This window comes from Lissotriton vulgaris, chromosome 2_1 (assembly GCF_964263255.1).
Source record: "Lissotriton vulgaris chromosome 2_1, aLisVul1.2, whole genome shotgun sequence".
Classification (NCBI taxonomy): Eukaryota; Metazoa; Chordata; class Amphibia; order Caudata; family Salamandridae; genus Lissotriton; species Lissotriton vulgaris.
In genome coordinates this window covers 380,200,786-380,214,658 of record NC_141687.1, presented here as the reverse complement: position 1 = coordinate 380,214,658, position 13,873 = coordinate 380,200,786, and the positions used below count along the sequence as shown (strand labels likewise).

Genomic DNA, 13,873 nt, shown 5'->3' with positions numbered 1-13,873 from the left:
CTGATATTCCTGTCACCAATTTCACTGCTGCCGCAAATTGCGGCAGCTGCGATCGTAGTAATCAATTCTGCAAAAACTACCATGATGTGCCGAGAAGTATGTGTATTGTCCACTGTTAAGTCCCAGAGATCCACCAGCTCTATATCTGAGGCAACCTGAGGCAGGAGGCCTGCCCCCGCTCCTTTCCATGGCTGTGGCACCAGTTCAGTCCATATTTGTGTCAAAGACCGCATTAAAGTCCCACCCATCAACAGAATTCCAGGGGAAATTTCCAACAATAGGTCCTCCAGATTGGGAAGAGTCATTGCCAAGAGTCAAGGCGGGGCACAGACTGATCAAATATTTAGATGAGTCCCGCTCTATGTCCCATTAAGGGCTACATATCGTCTGTGATCATCCCTTCACACTCTTCGAGAGATGAAAGGTAGTGTTTTCTTGATCAGGATTCCCACTCCCCATGAGTCGGATGTCTATCCTGCATGAGCCTTCTGGACGTATCCCATTCTATCTAAGGCTTTATAGTGATGACCCCGGAGATGTGTCTCTTGCAGAAGTACTACATCAGGGCTGTGGCGTCTCAGATGCTGCAAGACCAATGAACGTTTAATGCTACTCCCCAGCCCGTTAACATTCCAGGGCCATACTTTTAACCCTTGTGAGGTCTCACGTGTGTCTGTCATCAGTGCCAGCTAAAATGTGCATCCTTGATTGTAGTTGGGTATCAGTGCCCCCCCACCACCCAGTGGGGAACCCATGTGCTGGAAGCCACCCTCCTCTCATCTACATACCCACAAAAGGCGTACTTCTGTGAAGCCTTGGAAACCATTAACCTAAACCATAAGACCTGTAACTTCCCCACCCGCTATCCTGCTTTGTGGAATTTGAACTACCCACTTCCCCAACTCGCAGAGTGCCTGTCGCCCCAATCATAACATCTGGTGACAGGGCAGCTGCCCCGTCAATGGTCTGTTGGATAGATACTATTATTACGATAGACACATCCCTTATAGTCAAAATATGAAATCGGCATATCCCCGCTTCAGTCCTACACACACTTTGGGATGGAGTTAAAGCGACCATTCAGGCTACATTCACATCTATCCCTATTGCTTGGGGATGGAAGGCCAGACTTGTAGAGTCTAACTTAACAGTGGACATGAAACAATTTGAGCAATTGGGCAAAACCACACCCACATGTTGCACCAAACGTCAGCTTGCTGTGCTAAGCGGCCAGCTTCACACACACTGAACAGGAAAGGATGAATATGCACTCCTGGCGCTGAAACAACATTATTATGAGGGAGGCAACGAGGTGGGCAAACTACTATCTTGTAGGCTTTGTCAGGCATGTGCCAGGACACTTATTGCAAAGTTGCAGACGGTGGAGGAGGGATGGTCGATAACAGAACTATCTACACTCCAAGCCTTTCACGATTATTATCAAATGTTATACTCCGGGGAAGATCTACCCCAGAGCAGATTGTAGCATATTAGAACACCTGCGAATGGAAACCTTCACATCCACACCATGCGGATCTCCTTGAAAAAACGATTTTTCCTGAGGAACTCCATGTGATGGTCTGGGCTCTACTCCTGGGTAAAACCCCGGGGCCTGACGGTCTCCCAGCTTCTTTTTATCGACTCTTTTTATTTGACCTACAAGGCCACCTGGTGCGGCTATTTAATTCCTTCACACAAGAAACAGGTCTCACGCCCACAATAGCCTCTGCCAAAATTTCTTCTATACCCAAGGCAGGCAAAGACCCAACCTTGTGCTCTTCTTATCGCCCCATTGCCTTACTCAACACTGACACAAAGCTGTTTACCAAAATCCTGGCCTCGAGACTTGAACCCTATCTCCCGGGCCTTGTCAACTTGGATCAGGTTGACTTTATTTGTGATAGACAGGGTGCGGACAACGTATGCCGCATAGCCCACTTAGTTGAAAAATCCCAAAGTTATGATATTCTAGCATGCCTTCTCTCATTGGACGCAGAGAAGGCCTTTGATAGGGTAAACTGGTCCTTCCTCCATGCTGTGTTAGTAAAGAGTGGGCTGGGGCCGGGTTTGCTCTCTACGATAATTGCCTCATGTGGCGCAGGTAGCCATTTTATGGGTAAATGGACAACTGATGAGGCCTGCAACAATTCTTCGAGGAATGTGTCTGGGTGCCCACTATCTCCCTTATTATTTGCATTTTGCATTAGCAGTCTAACCCCTTGCCATTGCAATCCGTAACACGGACATGGTGAAAGGTATTCCCTTTGGTGGCCAAACCCACAAGATTAGCCTCTTTGCGGATTATCTCCTTCTCACACTCTCTCAGCTCAAAGTCTCCATTACAAGCGTTGTGACCTACTTACAGGCCTATGAGGCAGTCTTGGGCTTCCAAATCAATATGGTCAAGTCATCTGTACTTAACTTGACTATCCGAGATCAGGCTCTTCCAGCTCTGCAGGACCTTGCGCCTTTTCAGTAGTCCCAGGAAGCCATTAGGTAACCTGGGTCTCAACATCACTCCCACGCTTTCCTCCTGAACTCGTGCTAACTGGCCCCACCTCCGCCGCTCCATCCTGGATGATTCTCAGAGGTGGAAGCTCCTCCACATCTCCTGGATGGGGCGTGTGAATGTTGTAAAAACCAATGTGCTCCCGCAGGTCCTTTATCTCTTCCAGACCCTGCCTACGTCAATTCCGCAGGATAATATCCTACGCCTACAACGGGACATCCGAACCTTTATTTGGAACGGGAAACAAGCATGAGTAGCTAATTCACTGTTCATGCTCCCATAGGATGGAGGAGGCTTAGCATGCCCTAATCTTCTTGAGAATTGTTGGGCAGCCCACCTGCGTTACATTTCTGAGTGGGTGGTCCGAGAGAGTGAGAAGCACTGGTTCCACATGGACGGTGCGGTAGTGTGCCAGCCCTTGTGGGACCTGGCCTGGCTGCACAAGCATGCCCGGCGGCGTTGTGCTTACATTGCCACCCCCACTTCGATGTTCCTTGGCATCTGGGAGTAAGTGGCCCTTATGAAAGGTCTGACCACCTTGCCCTCCACAAACACGCCGATTGCATGGAACTCGGACTCCCCTCCAGCGCTATCACCCCTTTCATTCAACCTATGGAGCGACGGGGAATGTCAGACACTTTGTGATCTCTTCGCGGGAGACGTTATGAAGTCCATTGAGCAGTGCCAAGCGGACTATCAACTAAAGGATGCTTCACAGCTTCAATATTGCCAACTGCGGCCTGGGCCTTACACCCCTCAGTTTACCCTGCAGCCATTCATCCCTACATTCTCTTCGAGAAAATGGTCTGAGCCAATAATGACTTGAGAGGCCTCATATCCAACACTTAGCATAGGCTTCAGCACTCACCACCACCGCGCAGCCATGCCTACCAGTCAACATGGCACAATACTTCACAGGAAGATATCACACCCAAACAATGGGAAACATGACTAGACATACCTAAAACCTTCCACATATAAATTAATGTGAGCAAGGTGGCAGTGACCACCGAAACGCTTCTTTCACTGCTTTGCTAAAGAAATAAAACTTTTAGAAAGCAGCTGCAGCAGTCTCGGTGCCTGCTTTCTGTAAACCCTGGGAAAGGAGCAGGAGTAGTAATGGATAAATGAATGTTTCCATGGTATCACACTCCAGCCCGTCTCGCCACTATGTACGCGGCTACTTCCCCTCTCTGCTGGTGTTGTAAGGACAGAGCGACTTACGCCATAACTGGTGGTCGTGCAAAGAAATTAGTACATATTGGAAAGAGATACCCCGCCATGTTTAAGACATTGTAGGGTACCCACTCCCTGCCTCGTATCTCACGATTATCTTGGGCGTCAGACCTCCGGCCTTAACCGCAATGAGTCAGACTGGAAGCTTATCAGCTATCTGCTCTTAGCAACTTATTGCACTCATGCCGAGGCAGACAGCCTTTCCCTCTTTAGAGCAATGGTTTGGTCGCGTTAGGCATATCTTAGCAATGGAACAGATATCACACAACCTAGCTAGGACAGAGACAAAGTTCCAACGCCTATGGAAGCCCCTAAAAACCATCTCATGCACATAGAATTCACCTGCTTCAGCCCCTTGAAACTACGGATGCTCCAGCTTTTTGACTAAAGCCTGCCTATCAGTGTAAAGGCCAATACTAGATGGAGGGGAGTGCCATGGCCCCGTCCGCCATGCAGGATGCCATCGCCCCTCCTCATGCCCTCACTGCATCGAACACCGACTTGCACTTACCTTACTTGTTACGACCCTTTCAAGTTTATGAGCAAATGTTTTTTTTTTCATCTTGTTTGCACCTTTCAGAATATTCAGTCCGGAGGTATCGCTAGATGGTCTATTGTGCATTTATTAGATGCTATTTCATCATGATTTACTGTATCTTGTACATATCTGGGCTGTTTTATTGATACATAACTACTTATGCAGATTCGACTTATGCGCTGTGTTGCGACGACAAAACTACATATTGTTCCTATGCACCAACGCTGACACCATGATGTGTATTGTTTTGCATTTTTGAAATACAATAACAAGACGGAGTAAAATAAAAATAAAAACACACACAGGGCAAACCTTTTAATGGGAAGGGCTGTAACATATAATCAGTCTGTGGCGTTTGGTCTTTGCAAGATCATACATTGACAGGTATATGTTGTAGGGAGCGCACATATAAACAGTCTGTGTAGACGGGTATGCAAGCAGTAGTGAGAGTCGAGGTACAGAGGTTAGATTACAGATTCTTTCTCCACGTCATGTGCAGCTATCTGTTCGAATCAGAAACATGCCTCCTTTTACAGCTCACTTTTCCTTGCAGGCTTTGGGACTGGAGGCTGATGACGTCGTCAATAATGGCGAGGCAGAGGAGAACGCCACAGAGGTGAGCACTACGTTTTGCTGGTGCGCATGATTCCCATTGGGGGAGCTAGTTCTGCAGCTATCAAGAATGTTAACATATATTGGGCCTGTAAAGGAGAAGGAATATTGGTGAAGCTTTTGTCAAACGGGTTCTTACTTTGCACTGCAGGCAATGGGTTATGAGAAGGGCTGGTTATAAGAAGTTGTTATGAAAAAAGTAAAATTGCAAGAAAAAAACTATTGATAGCTTTCTTTAATTCCTTACAAAGTGTCAAACATAAACCAGTGAAATGTTACTCATAAATACCCTGAAAGCCTATAAATGTCACACATGGCCGGCAAACTGAAAACCTGTCGGCTATGCCCATACCATCCAGAAACAAGAGCACCCACCCCCTAACAAACAATTTACGGAAACTACAGAAAATTAGTTAACTGGCTGATGAGATCCATTTTCTCTGTGCAGGGAGAGACACAACAAACTAATCACAGGGCTCTCCCTCACACAGTGTACTCAATACCAATTTTGCATAATCTGCATGGTGGGGCTGAGATTATGTTCTGAGCACCTATAGGGCCTGTCTTCTGTTGCTAAGCACTGCTGTCATGCAGTCTATGTCCTATTAGTGTCCTTCCATTTCTGGTGCATTGAAGCAATTTTAAGATACAATTAGAGCTTTTTGTTGCTCAGTGGGTAGCAATTTCTAATAGTTGTATGTTTCCTTCATCTTCATTGCTCGATTTTGCTTGCGAGAAAGTGTCACTCATAGTCTTTGAAATGTCACTCATTATTACACTGAAATTAGGAAAATGTCACACATCGCAATCTGAAACCTTGGCAGCTATGCCATGCCCATGTCCAGCTATTAACATACATAAACCATAACACGTGAACATCCCCTCCCCCCTCCCCCCATGCCCATACCTCGAGGAACTTGAAGTATCTGTCACAGTGGGGGCTACCCCTGTACCCCAACAGGGGGTCCGGGAGGGCCCACACCAACGGAGCCCCACTAACCTGTGGCGTGTAGGTGGATCTCGTGATTGAACCCTGAGAAACATCCTTGACCCAGCAGAGTAACGGCTGATCTACAAGAAGGTAGTCGATTCTAGCATAGGTGGTGTATGCAGAGGAGAAGTGCAAATATTCAGACATCAGTGGGTGTCGATAGTGCCAGGCGTTGGTCAGGCCCAGGTCCAAGAGGAGAGCTTGGGCAATTGATGACAGTGTAGGTGTGCCCCTACCCTCTGTTGGGATTTGTCCAATGTGGAGTACATAACACTAGTAAGGTCACCTCCAATCAGTAGGGGATTGTCTGACTCCCGCAAGCTTTTGGTTGACATGGAGTAGAAATGCATTCTACCCGGTATGTGGGCAATAAACAGTATCTATCGCTATTTGTGTTCCCTGCCATTTCCCATGACCACTAGCCAGCGGCCTTGCTCATCTACCAGGACCTGTTGCTCACAAAACTTTGTGGTGTTCATAATGAGAATTGTGACTATTGCCTTCTCAGGCGAGGCAGAGGCGTCGTACTGGAGTGGAAAGGCTCTGGAGAGAAGTAGTTGTATATCCACTTTAAGCAGGTGGGTTTCCTGCAGTAGGCATACATCCATCCAATCGTTTTATTTCACCCCGAATATTCAGGCATTTTGTGCCGTTATTGAGGCCCGAACATCAGATGTCACAACCCGTAGTGTATGTGGTGCCTGCATTGGGAGTATCATAGGATAGGTGCCTGCTCTGTCTCTCTCTATGAGTAGTGGGTTGGGGTACTGCCTGGGCTAGGATAAAAGTGGGTGATGGCTTACCCCCTTGTATTCTCCAACCAAAACAAGGTAACCAGCAAAACAACTAAGGGAACCTACGTGCAATAAATCGAGGTAAAGGTGTCCGACAAAGGTCCAGTGTCCCATCGGCCTATACCTCGCAAAGGAGAATAGCTCTAGCATTTCTAGGGGAATTGTACAGCCTCACCACCCCTCACCAGACCCCACCCCACAATGGCAGGAGAGGGAGACATCCATTCCAGGTCATCTGGAGTCAGGAAATCTGCCTATCAGGGGTGCTCCACCCACCTCTGTGGCACTGCCTCATCATCTACCAAGAAGGAGGGTCCTGGGACCTCCCCAGCAGCTTGACGCAGCTGAGAGAGGATCCTTTGTTTATCTGCTCTGATCTCTTTGTCAGCTGGATTCTTTGCCCCTGTGCCTCTTGTGCACTGTGGTCCACTCCGCAGCACTCTGTCTTTACTCAGAGGTCTCCAGCATCCCTGGGGCACCCCCCCTAAGACGGGCAGGCCCAACAGCCTCCCGGCTGCTTCCAATGACATGAGGGATTTAGCTTTCCCTTCCTGCTGAAGGTTTATCCTGAAGGGGTGCCCCTATCAATACTTGATCTCTCTTGCTCTTAGGAAGTCGGTGATGGGTCTGAAGGACTTGCATTTTGCCAGGGTGACCTGAGACAAATCCTGGAAGAGGGAGAGTGAGGGTCCCTTGTAAGATATCCTACCTCTGACCCTTGTCTTAGCCATAACAGCTTCCTCATCCTCAAAGAAGAGTACACCCTTGTGAGGACATCAGAGGCACGCCTCTCATAGAACATCACAGGAGTGTAGTCCAGGTCCTCCAATATAGCCGAGAATTGGTCCTAGGTATATGAGGTGAAGTCCTCAGGGTGTACCTCTGGTACTCCTCTAATGTGGGCATTGTTCCATTGTGACCTTTTCTCTAGGTCTTCGCACTTGTCTGTAAGTATTGCATATTGCTGTTCTGGGCCTAGCATTTGTTGTTGGAGTTTGTCGTAATCATCCACCTGATCATAGAGGCCCTTCTCAACCCTGGAGCCCAGTTCCAATTTCTCCCTGCGCAGCTCCAGCAGATCACCACGTAAGTCTGATTTGATATCAAGGATCTCATCCTGGAGGTCCTGAAAAGCTGCAAGAAAGAAGTCCCTAGTGACACATTGATCTGTGGTCTGCCACGCCTGTGTTATGTTTCCTGGTTCCTCTTAGTGGCTCAGAGTCTTGAACAGAGCAGCATGCTGAAATATACTTTTTATGGAGCTGGCCTTCTTACCTCTTGCCCCTATTATGGCTCGACTTACAAGGGGCAATTCATGTAGTGGTTTCCTAGTTGCAAGGAAGCCCTAGAATAGGAACCACCGGGACGTCCACAATAGCCAGGAATCCGAGAGGAGTTGTGCCGAGCTATTCAGTGAACTCATCCCTCAAGGAGGCGAGCGAGACCGCAACACGGGGGTCCATCCACTGACCCGATGTCCAATGGGGGTGAGTCCCTTTCCCCCATTGAGTAGAAAGGATGCAGTCTGTGCTCTCCTGCAGTGGGTCCCTCCAATGCCCCCGGGGTGCATCTCGACTGAGGGCACTATTCTGTGACAAGGTGGTCAGCACCCCCAAGCCTGAGTTCCCAGTCTCCCCAGGCCGGCTCACACTGCCACTGCTCGCCTGGGTGCTCAAATATACTGCCAGCTGCTCCGGTCGGCTCCGGTACGCAGCCCACTCTCACACTGGCCTTGCATAAAATCCCTACCACGTGGTCAGGCTCAGGGCTGGACTGACTACCGGGCAGTTTGGAATGCTGCCGAGCTGGGGGCTGATTTCACTGCAGTGGGGGCTGATTTAGTTCACGGAGACCTACGTGTGCTTCGAAATAATTAAAGCAACACAAATTTTGTTTAGCACACGCAGGTCTCCATGAACAAAATCAGCCCCCAGTGTCACAGGGATTCCATGCTCAGACAGAACTGTGCATAGAGGCTTGGAACCTCAGTGAATTAGGGTGTGCCAAAACTCACCTTAGTACCCAAAAATCCCCTACCAGACTAGCTACAGTGTCTCATTGGTTATCACAAACTCCCAATGCTTAGACAAACCATAGCATGGACTTAGTACACCTCAGGTAACGTGGAACACATGAACACTCTTTCGTTATACAATCATTTCAATCCAGAACAAGGAGTAAAAGAGGACACGTGCATATTTGAAATGTTTATTCACTAATGCAGGGTTCTCAAACGCAGTATCTTAGCTAATACAAGCAAACATATTATAAGAAACAAAGTAATCAGCATAGTCACTAGTCCATAGAACACAAACGGTGAAAGCATGGTATTATGCTAAAATGAATAGGGTTTAACAAAACCTAATTCTCACCCTCCCTAGCCAGTATATTATATCATATCTAAGAAGATCTCTTTGGGTTTTAGCAGGGCGGGCCCATACCTCAAGATCCTAGTGGTAAGGGATCACGTCATCTTCCACCAGCTCCCTGCATGCGAAGCACCATCAAGTGTGTTTGTTATGCTCTTGTGCAAAGCAATATAAAACGCGCCTAAAGCCAGAACTTGGCTGCAGCTGCATATATGTTATGTCTAGGAACGTGCGAAGATCAGTGCTCACAACAACCACTGTGTTGAGATATCCTTGAAGGTTTCTGCGCTCACTGTACAGACACAGCTCGCCAAGCAAGGCTGATATCAGAGTAACAACATATTATTCTTGCATGAATCAAAAACATTCCACTAGGCTCAAAGCTAAAGCAACAGCTATGTGTCGTGTGCAAAAGCAGCAGAAATGTAAAATGGCGTTTAAACTCCTAAGAAGCTCATGCTAACTTAACACAGCATACAGGCTATATCTATACTACTATAATAAAGGAAGAACTTTCAGCCTTTGAGGCGGGTAAACTCGGGAACCACAGCGCCAATCCACACACCCGATACACCATTGGAATCGTCAGGGTGTGTAGATGGTTATAGGCTATATAAATTTTTTAAAGAAAGTTATTTAAAAAATTTACAGTAAAATAAAAAGTAGTCCCTCCGAAGTAGCGCCGGCCGCGACGTGTGTGCTCACGTCAGGAGCGCGGGGAGGAGCGGCGTCTAGGAGCGCGATGAGGAGCGGCGGACATGGCGCGGGGGAGGAGCGGCGACGTGAGGAGCAGGGGACAGGCCAGCGGCGGTGCGAGTAGCGGACAGGCGGGAGGAGCGACGGCTGAGGTAAGGGGACTCATGTCGGGGCAGGTGGGGGACGGGCTAGGCGGGGGCCCGGGCTGCAGGAGAAAAGAGAATGATCCCGTGTTTTTATGGTGAAACAGCAATCATTAACACACCTCTAGGCCAAAAAGATTAGCTATGATGTAAGCTTTCCCAGCCAATGTACACTCTGTAGAACGGATTGGTCAGCATGTACACCTCTGCAAAGAAGAACAGACCGATTTAAAGCAGTATATCAGCAGCGGACAGGCGGGAGGAGCGGCGGCTGAGGTAAGGGGACCCATGTCGGGGCAGGCGGGGGTCGGGGCAGGCGGGGGACGGGTCTGGCGGGGGCCCGGGCTGCTGGACAATATCGGGGCGGGTGGGGGTCGGGGAAGCCTGTTGTTCCCCAACAAGGTCGGGACGGGCTGCTAGTATATCTATATGACACCCTCCCTTGATCCGAGCACGTATCAGATAAGATAAGATAAAATAAGATAAGATAAGGGACTCAATGTTGAAAGCAGAGTTCAATAAAATATTCAGTTCGAAATCGAGTAGGTGATGAAAAATAATTTAGTCCGCCCAAAAATCCAAAATCTCACCAGCATGACAATGTAATGTCAACTGTTACTAAAGCCAATAGGTCTGGTATAAAACATTGTCCATCATAATTCTGAAAAGAAAAAATTGTGAGAGAGAGAAAAAATTATGACATTAAAGGCCTCAATAGGAGTCAGCCTAAAACTGAGTATGCGAAATAAGCAGCAACCGCTTCCAAAAGGAAGTCAGTTACCATCCAATTCAATAGTGAGAAAGAACATACATGCTCTTCAATTACCGGAGCCTCTAGTACCATCAGAGGACAACTCGGTGGGTTTTCAATGAAGCTGTGTGCCAAGAAATCTTGCGCCGCTGCGAATATATTCCAACGACCCAGAACTCCATGCATCACTGCAAAGGCCATAATCCCTCCGTCAGAATAAAGCAATTCATGAGTAACTAAGGGACTTGTGAGATGCTTAAAATCCACTACAGGAGACACCAAATTGCAGAGACACAAATCAGGGCCCAGTCAAAATCGCAGCCCAGCAAATGAAAGACAGGCTGGACACAGGTGAAATAGGAAAATCGAAACGATAATCCATATGCTGCACTTAAGGTGGCAAGGGGCAGCGCACCATAGTATTCAAACATCCTGTTGCGAACCAGTGCTAACTGTGCCAGCTCGTCTGCGAACACAGGACGGGCATCCATTTTGAATAAAACAAAATAGCAACAAAAAGCCAGCAGCCAGCGCCAGTAAAACGGGAAATCCACCAAATAGGCTGCTGGCTTTTTGTTGCTTTTAGAATACTATGGTGCGCTACCCCTTGCCACCTTAAGTGCAGCATATGGATTATCGTTTCCATCCTTTCAGCTCCCTTGTAACCCCATAGTCCCTCTTCGCTTTCTGCCGATAGTGTGCCCTAACCAGTCCCTCTTCGCTTTCTACCGATAGTATGCCTTAACCAGCTCTGCCTCGGCAAACCGGCAGTCTCCATTGAAACTCCGAAGCAGATGCGGCGATACTGCCCACACTCACTGAAGTAAGTAGCATTACCAGATTCCTTGGACACCACCTCTTTAACGTGGCGGGTTCACGCCTAACCCATGTTTACCCCTCTCTGCTTCCAGGTAATGCGATCGTGCATTTTCCTACAGCTGGCACACAGCACCCAACAGGACTTTCTGCTATTAAGCAAACAGAATTGGTAATTAATTTATTCTGTTTTACACTCAATTCCCGTGTCAACTCCACCCCTTCTTAAACTTAGAAACCTCCACTTCTGCTTCTTGTTCATTTAGGTCCTGCTGGTGCCAGCAACCCCCAAAGTCCAGATGCTGAGCGCCCTCGCGCCTATAATGAACCGTTGATTCTCTGCCACCTTAGGTAATTTCCCCATTGCCCTCTGGGTTCACCCATGAGAATATTTGTTTCACTCTCGCATCGCGCCGTTTCTGTTCCTCCTGACTCACTGGGAACACCTTGCTCTTGATCAGGCACTGCGTCTTTTCGTCGTTTTTTAATATGCCGACTGGTTTTTATCATACTCACTTGTCTTTTCTCCGTTTAATCACTGCAACAATTCACAATGTCATGACGAAGCTGCACCAAGCACCATAAATCAGCATCACTTCAACCAACTCCTTTTTAACGTCGTCACTGCGACACGAATTTCAATCCTCACTCAGTATAAACCAGAGAAATGTCACCACTTCTGCATGAAAATCAGTCCACACTGATCACACAAATCCAAGCACCTAAGTCACAAACGTTATGCTGAAAACATGCCTAGTATATTGTTGTCATATGTGGTTAAAATTCTTCCTTTCCATTTTTTTCTCCCCCTTCTTCCTTTTTTGTATGTAAAGAATTGTAAAAAAAGGTGTGATACATTATTATCAAGACAGCAATGCATTATTTGTTTGTCCTGAAGATGATGCCCTATATTTAACGTTGGCATCGAAACGTCGTCGACACCCAAACACCCTATGCACCAGACTCAAGCTATAACACATTGTGCAACGGTGTTAAATGATCAATTTGTGTCTGTCTATACTGAGTACAAGTGTACAGACCCATTTTGGCTTGCCTTTTGGCCATTTCTGTGTTCGTTGTTCTGTCTTGTGTTCTGTGGGTCACGGTTGTGCCCACTTGTCATCTGAATGTTTTATTTGATACTACTTTTGAAAATAAATTCTTGTTCGGCTGGACAAAAGACATACATTCTATTCTAGTGTATGGTTATCTATCACACTGTATTCTCTCTGAATAGGGAGCACTGTTCTCTATAACATAAAATTGCCCAAGGTCCCTGTCTAAATTTCCTTTGGGTTCCCTTGTTCTGTATTTCAATAACCCACAGCAATCTTCATTATTTAAAAGTAAATAACTCCCGTTTGATAATAAAGTAAAAGTCGGGACAATAGCGGGCACAGGTGTACCTTTTAAAACACATGCTAAATTAGGGCGTTCCTGATTACAAGAGCCATGCAATTGTATGTTTCTACGCATTAATGAGTGACCTGGTGTTTCCGTACACTCCTCCCCTTTCAGATAAACCTCCTTTCCGTCTCTAAGGCACCTGTAAGTGAAAGGGAGTGACCAGGCTTCATGTAAATAGGAGCTACCAAGAGGCTCGAACCTACCAATGGCAAAATATTTCATGCAATTTGTAAACTGGAAAAGCGCAAATGGTAAAGTTATTAACCTGTTGATAAGCCACGTAGTAGCAGTGGCCTCTGCCACTGAAAAGGGCAAAGACTCCAAGCGTTCAATGTGTAACATGGAAAACGAAGCATCTCTCATTGAAAGCAAACTTTGTTTTTCTGTCAAATTAAAAGGGGCAAATAGAGATGATACATTAATGTAATACCAAGGCACTTTTCCGTTTTTCAGTGTCTGCAGGGTCCATGCAAACTGCATAATAGAACGCAATTGATTTTGACCATGGTACAAAACAGACACTTCATCCTGTACAATGTCAACAACAGATGACACAATATTATCCAACGTGTAAATGCGGGAGGAAAGTGTATTAATGCTGTTATCCACTACTGCAAGCACTTTTTCCAAACTAGCTTGATCAATAGCCCTAAGGCGGCTAGCCGCTTCAATCTGTGATGTTTTCTAGAGTTCATTATAAACGACATAGATCCATCTTTTAGATCTACCTCTAGCCGGGCCCTTTATGAAATCATTCAAATCAACCTTGTCAGTCAGTTTAGACAAATGCAGTTTAACTGACGCCAATGTAGAGTGTTTGAGCCAATTCTGACACAATTTGCCTACTGAATAAGTGGTTACAGAATGGTCACTCTCAAAACGGGGATCTACTCTGACCTGTGTAAAACCCTCAGCCAGGCCCAAAAAACGATGTTGGCACGAATCTGCACTTCTGTGCCACATCAACAAACCCTTGGGATCCAAACTGGATATGTTAAAGGATGAATTTGG

The 13,873-nt window shown here is 46.9% G+C and overlaps 1 protein-coding gene across 4 annotated transcripts in view; it reads left to right on the top strand.

Annotated features, from left to right (window-relative positions):
- SERPINF2 (serpin family F member 2) overlaps window positions 1-13,873 on the top strand; it is a 301,526-nt gene that overhangs the window by 87,810 nt on the left and 199,843 nt on the right. For all 4 annotated transcript variants that reach the window (XM_086955199.1, XM_086955201.1, XM_086955198.1 and 1 more), the window contains exon 3: window positions 4,837-4,899. In XM_086955199.1, the coding sequence (XP_086811325.1) occupies window positions 4,837-4,899 (63 nt within the window). The remainder of the gene's footprint in view (window positions 1-4,836; window positions 4,900-13,873) is intronic.